This window comes from Eschrichtius robustus, chromosome 17 (genome assembly GCF_028021215.1).
Source record: "Eschrichtius robustus isolate mEscRob2 chromosome 17, mEscRob2.pri, whole genome shotgun sequence".
Classification (NCBI taxonomy): domain Eukaryota; kingdom Metazoa; phylum Chordata; class Mammalia; order Artiodactyla; family Eschrichtiidae; genus Eschrichtius; species Eschrichtius robustus.
The window spans coordinates 60,837,532-60,849,902 of NC_090840.1; the positions used below are offsets into that span (position 1 = coordinate 60,837,532).

The following is a 12,371-nucleotide window of genomic DNA, read 5'->3' on the forward strand; positions in this document are numbered from 1 at the left end:
TTCATATTATAAGAATGCATGAAAATAGAATGACTAAGATGCTCAGTTTGATTCAATACATATTTATTGACCTCCTGCTGTGAATCAGGTTCTAGCTGATATTTTCAACTTGTAACACCATTAAATCATAATAATAACTATGAGATAGGTATTATTGTAATTTTCTGGCTTAAAAAATAGAATAAACATCATATAACATCAAAAGGCAGAGGTTTTAATTAGACTCCATGGGTTGAAACCCAATTACCCACCATTTATAGGCTCTGTGACTTGTGTAACATGATAAAAATTCTTGGGTTCAGTTTCCTTTTTGATAAAATAAATATAATAATATCAACTTATTTATAGAGTGGGAACTAAGGAATAAATGAAATAATACATGTAAAGGGCTAAAAGCAGTGTGTAGTTGTTTTAATAAATGATAGACCTAGAATCCAAGGGAAGGATTTCTGAATCCAAAGCCCGTTTTGTTTTTTTTTTTAATAAGCATTTACAAATACCAAAAACAGTTACAAAATTTTAAGACGACTTGAGGATAAATGACCTTTTTAAATAATATTACCTCAATATTGCTCTAGCGTATGTAGAAAAAAGAAGTGATCAAGCAATTCAATCACCAAGGATTGCATATGAAATAAGTTTAGCGGAGTGTATACTTACTTTGGCAATATGGTCTTTCATTTCTCCAACTCCAAGTACCATTAGGAAGACATTCAATAGAAGCAGGACCTAGTCCATGATAACCAGGATCACAGCTGAAAACTACCTTGGTTTTGTATTCATAATGGGAACCATTCACAATTCTCCATCTTCCGTGTTCCAGAGTAAAGGAGTTGATGCTTGGGCATGTAACAACTATACAAAAACCAAAGAGATAAATGCTAATAAGTCAGTCATGTCTGTTCTACCTCTTAATTATATCTCATGTCTATTCCATTCTTAGTTCACCATTTCCTGAGTTCCTTCACTATTGTGCCATAAAAGGTCTTTAGCATTTTCTTTTTCATGTTAATCTCTCTACTCCCTCAGTTCTATGGTACTGTTGGCAGTTCCTTGAACATGTCATGCTATTTCACACTTGAAAGTCTTTGTACATATTATTCTATATACCTAGAATCCCTATTATTGACTTTTCCATTCTTCTTTTTTTAGATTATCATATCCAAGTTTATTCCTTAGTACAGGAAGACATGAAGTATATTTTAGTGATGAATCATTCCAATAACATTAGTTTGTTAAAATTGTCTGATTTTCTTGAAGCTGATTTAAAAGTATTCTTTTTTCTTTTTTCCCAGCTTTGCTGAGTTATATGTGACACAAAATGGAAAAAAGGGAACACTTGTACAAGTTGTGAACGTAAACTGGTAAAGCCACTATGGAATACGCACAAACAGCAGTGTGGAGGTTCCTCAAAAAATGAAACTATAACTATCATATGAATCACCAATCCCACTTGGGGATATATATCCAAAGGAAATGAAATCAAGATCTCAGAGAGATATCTACACTCTCATGTTCATTGCAGCATTAGTCACAATAGGCAAGATACAGAAATAACCTGCTCTCTTTTCTTTAAAAGTTTTGGAAGGACTATATTTTGAGGAAATTTGTTTTATGAGAATGATCTCTTTATGCAAGACTTGTGATATAAACTTCAGCTAATTCAAAACTTGCTCAGCATAAGTAGACACATTATTAGACACTTACGTTAAGATTGCAAATAATTTAACAACCCCATTTTAAATGAAATCACAGCTAAGTTGAAATGTTAGTACTAAATAGAATAAGTAATTGATTTATAGAGAAAAATCAAAGACCTTATTTAAAAGCGCATTTTCTAATCCTTTTCTACCAAATATTTTATCTGAATTATTTTCTATAACCATTATTAATATTCATTTACCTATTACAGTATTGATGGCAGGAATGAGAACTATTCTAAATGTAAGTAACCTGAAGAATTCTGACAAAAGTTGAATATTATGGATCATCTCATTAGCATCATTTATGTTTATAAAAATCAGTTGAATGTATTAAAATATAATTTTATTAACATAAACAAAATTTATTTTCAAAGAACTATGTATTGAAAACACATGCTGATTGATGGATGACTTTTTACAAAATAAATAAAATGTTGCTATGTAAAATAAAATGCCACTTTATTTTTTTGACATAAATATTCTGGAGCTTCTGAAAATGAGTAAAAATGTCCTTATACTGTATTTCAGTTCTTCCTAGTACAAGACAGCTTAATTTACTTTTATTTCCCTCTTAGACATCATTTTAGGGAATGGTTCTAAAATCTGAAAAATACATAAAATTTCAGATCATATAAGATGCCAGTAGAAACACAAGTGATGAAATTTCCTTATCATACATACCAACACAGCGAGGAGTCTTGTTATGATTGCTCCAAGTGCCATCTGATTGACAGACAGCAGTGGTAAGTTCCTTAGATGACAATCTATATCCATCATTACAAAAATAGGTAACTCGGGTTCCTACCAAGTAGTCTGTTGTGAGTATTCCTCCATTTGTTGGAGCTTTAGGAATCCCACAGGAAATTGCTAAAATAAATACATACATACAAAACCAAAGAAACAGAAAAATAATTAGGTAAGTCTCATAGAGTATAAAGCATGTAAAACTATTTGGAATTTTATTAATTCCTCTGAAACAATTTCAGAATATCTTCACCAAAACCCTTTTTGAACTACAACTTTCTGAATCATTTATTTCAAACTCTGATTGAATGTGTTTTTAAATTGGTGAATCCATATACTATTAATACTTTATTTCTCAGTTTCTAACTTAGTTTCTTGTCAGCATGCGCATGGCTATCAGCATGCACACAGATTATAAGAGGAGGCAAGTTAAGTAAATATAGAGTGTATTAGTGCTAATTCATGTCTGGACCTAGCAAATTAGGTCAATTCAATTTGACAGTTATTAAAGATTATAAAGGTAGTGGTAACCAACACTCATCAGGGTTTCGGCCAGGAATAAAACAAATAGATTTATTTTACTTGGAAGCTGGATATTACTTTGTCTTAGGTCCAGCCCAACTCTATGTGCTTGTGCACCTTCCATGGAATATCATGTGTACGGATATATTTAATAAATATAGGGCCAGGACTTATCATCTTAAAACCTAGTTTGGATCTTCCTGCATTTCATTGATATGTCTTAGATGTCTTGGTTTTTATCTACAATAAATCTGATTTATGTAAAAGTTAGTTTTACCATAATGGGATAATTACAGTATAAATTTATATTTCAATAGTTTATTATATAAAATCAGAAAACCTCTAAATTCTGAAATAACTAGTTTTATTGGTTTCATATAAGAGATTCTAAACTTGTAACTATATTTTTCTCGTATCAAAAGAAATAATAGAAAGATACGAGTTTAGTTTGAGTATTTACAAAAGCTGTAAATATTCTGTCTCCATTTCAGCCTAAAATTGTTTCTACTTCTCTTAAAAAATCTACCACTTAGGTGTTTAATTTTAATTAATTCATGCAAATTGACTACAAAGTAAAAAAAAGTCTTAGTAAAACATATAAAATTCTCAAAGCGGAATAGCAGACTCCCTACTGGTGAATAGCTTGATCTTTTGTAATTTGATAACCTGCAAATTATAAACAGAAAAGTAGTAATGTTGATTTAATACATTATATAAGCAATCCCATATAATTACGTTATTATCCCTGCTATCTAATTATAGACCTCTAAAATAGTGTTGCAAAGGTAAATGGTTCCCTGATGTCTGTTAAAGCAATATTTGTATTTCCACTTAGGACTTCTGGCAATTTCAATTTGTAATAAACTGTTTCTCCACTGAATCCCCACCAAAGATTGTGTATTTACTCATTTTTTTAAAACTAACTGTACATTGTTGGGGTAGAATAGGTTAAATTTGAGCAAAGTAACAATGAAATTTAGTTTAAATAGTATAGGTTCCATATATGTAGTTAGTATATAATGACTGTATTTTAGAATTGAAAAAACGACAACATACTAAAATGATAGGATAAATGTGCCTGTAGATACTTTACAATTTAACTTCTTAGCTAAAAAAAAGGAAAACAGAGTACAGAAGAACCATCATCACTGACTGATTGTCAGAAGCTTCTCTGCAGAGCTCTTAAACAAGCACAAATTAAAAGTGAAACAGAGATGTCCCCATACCTGTACTTGGCTGTTATATTAAATATACTAAATATTAACCTGTTTTAAAAGTGTGTAGAGTTATCTTACTATGGTCTGATGGCATTTCCCTAACGGTTCATCATGTTGAACATTTTTAATGTGTTCATTTGCCAGCTGTATATCTCAAATGTTCAGGTATATCTCATGTTGGTAGCGAATGCTGGCTGATATTTCCCTTTTTATAATAACTAAGATGACAATAAAAGAAATGTGTTAGAACTTGAAAAAAAAAAAAGTGAAACAGGGAATACAAAGTGACTGTTTCTGCATAACCCTGTACAATACTTGATTGTGTAGAGGGATGATAATGGTTTAATTCGTGATGGGGCAGGGAGTCAATGAATGATTAGTTGATGTGTAGACAAAGAAATAAAACACCTTCTCAAACCGAAAGAGAGATAACAGACTAAATTTTCTATCTTTAATTGTGTTCACATTGTGTAACCATAGCTCAAGTAAATATATGTGAGGATGTGTAAGGAGACTGAAGAGACAAGAAGAATAAAAATAACTGAAGCATGCAAAACAAATTTGGAACAAAACAAAAATTGTGTGAATAGCTCTCCCCAATGACATTTAACCCTTTCATTTCAATTAGCTATGTCCAAACACAGGTCACATACAACAAACAATTTTATAAAATAATTAATCTTTTAAAATTGTTTCAGTGAACATAAAGGATCAATTTTGGAAATGATTCTTTGAGTTATAAATATTTTATCACTTTACTATGCAAAATATCTTATTTTTCAGCTACATTTTGACTTACCAAACTATACAAGCAGCTCATGCAGCTCAATATCAAAAAAACAAACAACCCAATCCAAAAATGGGCAGAAGACCTAAATAGACATTTCTCCAAAGAAGATATACAGATTGCCAACAAACACATGAAAGTATACTCAACATCACTAATCATTAGAGAAATGCAAATCAAAACTACAATGAGGTATTACCTCACACCAGTCAGAATGGCCATCATCAAAAAATCTACAAACAATAAATGCTGGAGAGGGTGTGGAGAAAAGGGAACCCTCTTGCACTGTTGGTGGGAATGTAAACTGGTGCAGCCACTGTGGAGAAGAGTATGGAGGTTCCTTAAAAAACTAAAAATAGAACTACCATATGGCCGAGCAATCCCACTACTGAGCATATACCCTGAGAAAACCATAATTCAAAAAGAGTCATGTACCACAATGTTCATTGCAGCACTACTTACAATAGCCAGGACATGAAAGCAACCTAAGTGTCCATCGACAGATGAACGGATAAAGAAGATGTGGCACAAATATACAATGGAATATTACTCAGCCATAAAGAGAAATGAAATTGAGTTATTTGTAGTGAGGTGGATGGACCTAGAGTCTGTCATACAGAGTGAAGTAAATCAGAAAGAGAAAAACAAATACTGTATGCTAACACATATATATGGAATCTAAAAAAAAAAAAAGGTTCTGAAGAACCTAGGGTCAGGACAGGAATAAAGATGTAGATGTAGAGAATGGACTTGAGGACACGGGGAGGGGGAAGGGTAAGCTGGGACAAAGTGAGAGAGTGGCATGGACATATATACACTACCAAATGTAAAATAGATAGCTAGTGGGAAGCAGCTGCATGGCACAGGGAGATCAGCTGGTAGCTTTGTGTCCACCTAGAGGGGTGGGATAGGGAGGGTGGAAGGGAGACGCAAGAGGGAGGAGATATGGGGATATATGTATATGTATAGCTGATTCACTTTGTTATAAAGCAGAAACTAACACACCATTGTAAAGCAATTATACTCAAATAAAGATGTTAAAAAAATAACCTATTTGTAATTATAGAAAAATTTCAAATCAAGAACAATTAAAAAATGCTCCATATATAAATGTCATATTATATAAAAAAGTCAATGAAATTATAGTGCTGACACTACAAAGCAATTTCAAAACTTCAGAAAATTCAGGATAATTTTTTATTTTAACCAACAGTTAATTATTTTCACTAAAGGTTTCTCAAAGATTATCTATATACATAAACAATCCTTAATAACTGAAATGTAATTGTTCAAAGTTCAGAGCATTTAAATGTTTATTTAAAATCCATATGATTTAGAAGTTATTATATATATTTTAAATTCCTGTGATTCTAAAATTATGAGATCATGATTCTTTCTCAAACCAATTCTGGGAAACCATTTAATACTAAAAATTTATAAATACTCCTGCTATTCATTGGTCAAAGGAAAGCAGATGTTTTGCTAGTTTATTAAAATGTATCTACATGAAGTCAGCACCTTCAATGTTGGTAACCCATTAAGTTTATGATACATCCCAGAATTCTAGTAAGTAATTAATGTTTCTGAATCAACAATATAAGGAAACAGTTCTTCCATTTCTCATTTATTTATACATGCCTATGAAAGCTATATTTTCATGAATTAGAAATTGCAATTTAACAGGTAAAATAAACCATTTTGGGTATCTGGTAATATCTATTCTCTGCTCATTTTAACTTGCTGCTGTTTAAATTTTAACTGATCTCTTTTATATTTTATTTGCTTTATATAAATTGCCTCCAATAAGTAGATTATAGGTAACATCCATTATTTATTAACTGAAAGCATCCTGCATTTTTAATGTGAGGGTTCGTAATTGTTATATATGTCTCCACATGCTGGGTAAAATAAATCAAATATAAATTTAAATTTCATATTACAAAATAATGTGATGTTTGAAAATTTTCAAAGTCCAATGACATTACATTTTCTTGATGTTGAACTTGTCTTTATTACTATATCTAGCTAAGAGACTCAACTACTCTTTAAAAACAAGACCTAGTCCAAAGCTCTAAAATGTGCCAATTGTTGATTTGTCATTTTTTTGCTATAGCAGGATACAATGCTCAGAGAGTGCCTTGTTTTTTAACAAAATAAAATGGAAATGAAAGACATCTCTGTTGAGTTACCTAAACAGTGAAGAAAAAATAATGTGGTAATTGGCTACATTTTCCTCTTTTAAATTTGTTGCACTGAGAGCACATTTTTGCATACTTGAGAGTGAACATCATCAGTGACCTTGCCTACTCTTATCCTCTCTTTTCTCTCTGCAGACTCCACACTAACACACACTCCAGCTCTGGGTCATTCATTTTCTGACAGCAAAGTGACGGGAATGGTAGATGTATGAGTAAAGAATGCATATAAGTGGATAGAGTAAAGGCATAAATCACATAACAACAAATGAAGAACTATAAGACAATGTGCCTCATTCTCCTCAAATTTATCAGTCTGTGTTTTCAAGCCTTATTTTCCTTAGAGGTATCTATAATATGCTTCTGCATATTTATAATTTTTGAAGTTTCACCAATCCAAATAAGAGTTAAACGGGGTTAATCTTTTATTAATGTGCCATTTCTGGTTAATATACTTCACCTTGACAAGCAGGGACCGGTGCATCCCATGTATGATACCCATAGGAAGACTTTCTGCACACAGCACTGCTTTTCCCAACAAGTCGGAATCCTCGATCACAGGCCCAGCGGACCACACTATTAAGCTGTCCACCTGTCTGACTGATAATGTATCCATGAGGTGGGGATTCTGGTGTACTACAGTAGAAAGCTTTTTAAAAGAAAAAAATAAAAATCATATATAATTAATGAATCAGAAACTCTTTACAATCTAGAGTTATAAAAACCTAAAAGTAAATACTAGTTCATAAAAATTGGCCAATTCAATTGCCATCTATGTGAGTTTTACTTCATATGGACATATATTATTTTCCATCCACTTGACCATCTAGTGACATAACTTTTAGGAGACATAACTATTTCTGGGCTTTCTTCTGATTCTTATTGTCACTGGAGATGTCTCCTAATTGAAATACATTATACTTTCTTAATACCCTGGAGGTTCAAAAGCCTTACAAATAGTTTATTGAATTTTGGAACTGGTATTTCCTGTCATCTGAAGGGCCTAAATGCCACAGTTTAGTAGCAATATTTTAGAGCATGTTGCTTACATGTCACTTTGAAATTACCTGCAGACACCTATGTCATGTTAGTTCATGCATTTCATTTTGGTGGATGTCTAAAATAGTCCCTCCACGTTCCATAATCCTCTCTTCCAGTTTATTAAAGAGTTTCCATGCTGCCAAGAGTGCTTATATATGGTGATAAAAAATGCCAATAAAATAAAACTTCTTTCATCTCCTGAAGTCTAGAATGTCAAAAGATAACGTGAAATGGCTTTTTCATATATATGCACTTTTGAGACTGTTCAGCCTGGCAGGATCCATTTAACCCTTTGAAACTTCAATGTATTCATCTGAGAAAAATGAGACTTTAGGGGTAAATAGTAAGAAATAGATTGGACTTAGAATATATATGTCATAACCTGTCATTTTCTAAAGGAAAAATTTATATTCAATATGTCAAGCTGTTCTTGGGGCTAAAAATGGTGTTTTCATTATATTTATATCTAACTTTGTCATGAATATCAACATAAATAAGGATTAGTCTTTAATATAGTGAATCTAATGCTTATAACTGTTGGATTTGAATGATTTCCCTTTAAGTTATTATGGTCATTAAAAATATAATTTAACGTTCTGACTTTTTAAATACAGTCTGGCACAACTTTAATAAAAAGACATTTACAAAGTTCATATGATAGAAACATACATTCAAATATGAAAAATCTCAAGAATGACTTGGGCGTATGTTTAAATTTTTAAACATTTCTCCTTCGCACGCCTAGTAACATTTTTCAAATTTAATAGATATCTATTATAGGATAAAACTTGTAAACATGTTATAATGTCAGTGACAAGTTACTTCTAATATGTAAAAGACAAATTGTTGATAAAGGCAAATTATCATCTTACAGTTTTAAAATCAAAGTAGACAAAAATTGTTGTATTTGTACATTATATACATATATGCAAATTTATATAAATGAGTAAAATTCAAGAGTTTATCTTTACAACTGGAATTCAAAATTTATTTAAGTCCATGTCTACAATTGTTGTGTCAGAATAATCTATAAAATATATAAGAAAGTAATTTTCAGTAGAATTGATTAGCAATGACCCATAGCTTGGGGAGACAATGGTCTGAATACTGTACAGATAGAGATGGTTGATTGGCTCTGAAGTATTCTGTTATTGAGCACATACCTATGGCATCTGACATGATTTAGGATGGCAGTAAAGAGAAGGGATATAATCTTTGCATAATGGAAAACTATGTACACTTAACAAGAAAATTATTGGCTCAGTATCAGTAGACCTTATAAACAAGAAGGCATATAGGAAAAGCTATTTCATCTTGATATTAAGAAGGATTTTCAGCCTACATCTTTCTAGATATTACTCAATGAAAAGCAATGATGACAAAACAATATTTTTTTAAACCTAAATGTTTCTAAGTGATGTGTTCATCATTTTCTCTTTTAATATTTAATATATTTTAGCAAGTATCATAAATAGGTGGGCAACAGTGAAGACAAAGATTTTTTCCACTGTATGTTTATCTTTCGTTTAAACTTCTCATTTAAAGGAGTTATATATATTAAGTAGATCAGATACAACTGAGCAACACTAATAACATTTTGTGAGAGTTCAAGGGAAATTTCTGCTGGGAAATAAAGCACTTAAAATATCAGAGTTTAATTTTTTTTTTTGGCTGGAAATTTTTTTTTTATAATTAATTAATTAATTTATTTTTGGCTGCATTGGGTCTTCGTTGCTGCACGCGGGCTTTCTCTAGTTGTAGCGAGTGGGGGCTACTCTTCGTGGCTGTGCGTGGGCTTCTCATTGCAGTGGCTTCTCTTGTTGCGGAGCACGGGCTCTAGTTGCATGGGCTTCAGTAACTGTGGCACGTGGGCTCAGTAGTTGTGGCGCATGGGCTTAGTTGCTCCGTGGCATGTGGGATCTTCCCGGACCAGGGCTCAAACCCATGACCCCTGCAGTGGCAGGTGGATTCTTAACCATTACGCCACCAGGGAAGCCCCAGAGTTTAAATTATAATTAACTTAGATAAGTCATAAATACCTTAAGTCCTTTTAATCATTTCAAAATTATATGAAAGACATAGCATTATTATCATTACAATGAGGAAACTGAGGCATAGAGAGGTTACATAAATTGCTCAAGAAACATCAATGGAAGAAATATGATTTAAATTCATACCTAATTAAATAGTGTATGTGTCTGTGCTCTTTAATCACAACCATACTGAGGATGCAGGTGAGATCTGTACTGAAGTTATAAATATCACATACCTATATATCTTATCCGGAAGCCTTTTTTGTTATTGCCATGATCTGCTGACCATTGAAGAAATACTTCATGACCATTGCTTGTTATATTAAAAGCAGATGAATAATCCCCACTGAGTGAAACAAGCACTGGACTTTGAATATTTGGTCCTTCAGGAAGAAAATAATACAATTTAGGTGTAACTGAATAATTCATCTTTACTATCTTATATATTTAGAATAGTATTAAATATGGTGAAATTGATCCAGAATCAGTTTCCTTCATCAATAATAACTTAAAACATAACATAAAATGTTTGTTTAAACATTTTAATTCCATAGCTAAAGCAGCTACAATTTATAACATAATAATCAAGCTAACTACAATTTTCATATGGTATACAGGTAAGTTTGATGCTGATACTTCTAAAAATACCCATAAGATAAAATAAAATCATATAAGCAGTGTTTTTACTGAAGGTCTGAATGTATAATTAGAGCAGCTGAATTGAATTTATGAATATCCAGTAAATATAACCCATGGTTACCATCATACACCTGAAGAACATCAAATTCCTTTTCTGTCTGGAAGAATTCTACAAACATGCTAATATTATATCCTTTTTCCACAGAAATGCTCCAGGCACACATTTGAAGATTTGGGTAACTGTCAGGATATCCAGGGCTCAATATGACTCCCGTAGAATCCAGGCGTAATTCATTGGCAGGACAGAGCACTGTCAAAAAATATATACCATTAGATGATGCTAGTGTTTTAGACCTAAGTGAAAGTTGCATTTTAAAGTTGCATTTCAATACTTTAATTGAAATGTATTTAAATGAAAATTGCATTAAATACCCAGTTTTTAAATGTTTTCATATTAAATAACATATAAGGAGATACTATCTTGAGCTATGTGTATAAAAAGACAACTTGTATAATAAGCTTGCAGTTCAAAATATGGAGGACTGACCTAAAATTTTATGGTATTAATTTCCTTTTATTATTACATGGAAGATACATTATTTTTCTGGACAATAAATATATAGATAATAAAAATATAAGGAATTTACTGCCTTCTATTTCTTTCTATTATTTTCCCTATTTTCCTTCATCTTCTTACATCTTCTCCCCTCTGCCTCTCTTGCCTATGTCTTTACCCTGTCCTTTTCCTTCCTTCCTTTTTCTTCTGTCCTCAAACTTTAACTCACTCAGGTATGTGAGGACAGACAAGAAACTGCCCTATCTCAGAGTATTCATTCCAGGCAAAGTCACTTCTAATCTCATGAATATGCCTAAGCCACGAGGATTTAACACAATTTTGGGTCACCAGTTACCTTTCAGTTCTTCCTGCTATTTCCAGATCATAAGTGTAAGACAAAGCACAAGCTCTTCATTTCATAACAGTACCTCTGTTGTACATCCTGAGAATGTGTGTGTGTGCGTGCGTGTGTGTATCTCCAAGGTATAGTAAACTAATATACTTAAATTGTTGGCCTCAATAGCATTATGCATTGGACCAAATAATACAAACATATACTTAAATTTGCATTTGGAATGAGAATGTGACCAAGATGATCAAATCCTTATCACTCAAATGATGCCATTTCAGCCCTTTTTTTTCCTTAAGACTTTGAGCTTTTATGGTGTGGTAAGAGTATTGGAATTGCTCAGAATAGCCCACACAGTATAGAAGTAAACCAATATATACCAAACAGGATTTAGTTCAATATGATATAGAACTTTTTACTTGGAAGCCACTGTAGCCACTACAGTAAAATGTCCTATGTACATCATTGATAAATAGTTTTAAAATGTAGCTTGGACCAATTTTTGAGTGCTATTACTGCGTACATTCAAGCAACTGGAGTGAAGGGTAGACTATATAACTTTTGAGGATTTGGTGAATCGGAAAT

General features: G+C 32.1%; 1 protein-coding gene across 3 annotated transcripts in view; it reads right to left on the reverse strand.

The window, feature by feature from the left end:
* Positions 1–12,371, reverse strand: part of CSMD3 (CUB and Sushi multiple domains 3) — a 1,176,048-nt gene that overhangs the window by 77,698 nt on the left and 1,085,979 nt on the right. For 2 of the 3 annotated variants that reach the window (XM_068525309.1, XM_068525307.1), the window contains 5 exons: positions 11,003–11,191; positions 10,479–10,625; positions 7,629–7,817; positions 2,385–2,570; positions 661–855 (listed from right to left, as the gene is read on the reverse strand). In XM_068525309.1, the coding sequence (XP_068381410.1) occupies positions 661–855; positions 2,385–2,570; positions 7,629–7,817; positions 10,479–10,625; positions 11,003–11,191 (906 nt within the window). The remainder of the gene's footprint in view (positions 1–660; positions 856–2,384; positions 2,571–7,628; positions 7,818–10,478; positions 10,626–11,002; positions 11,192–12,371) is intronic. The other variant, XM_068525308.1, reaches the window with a different exon arrangement.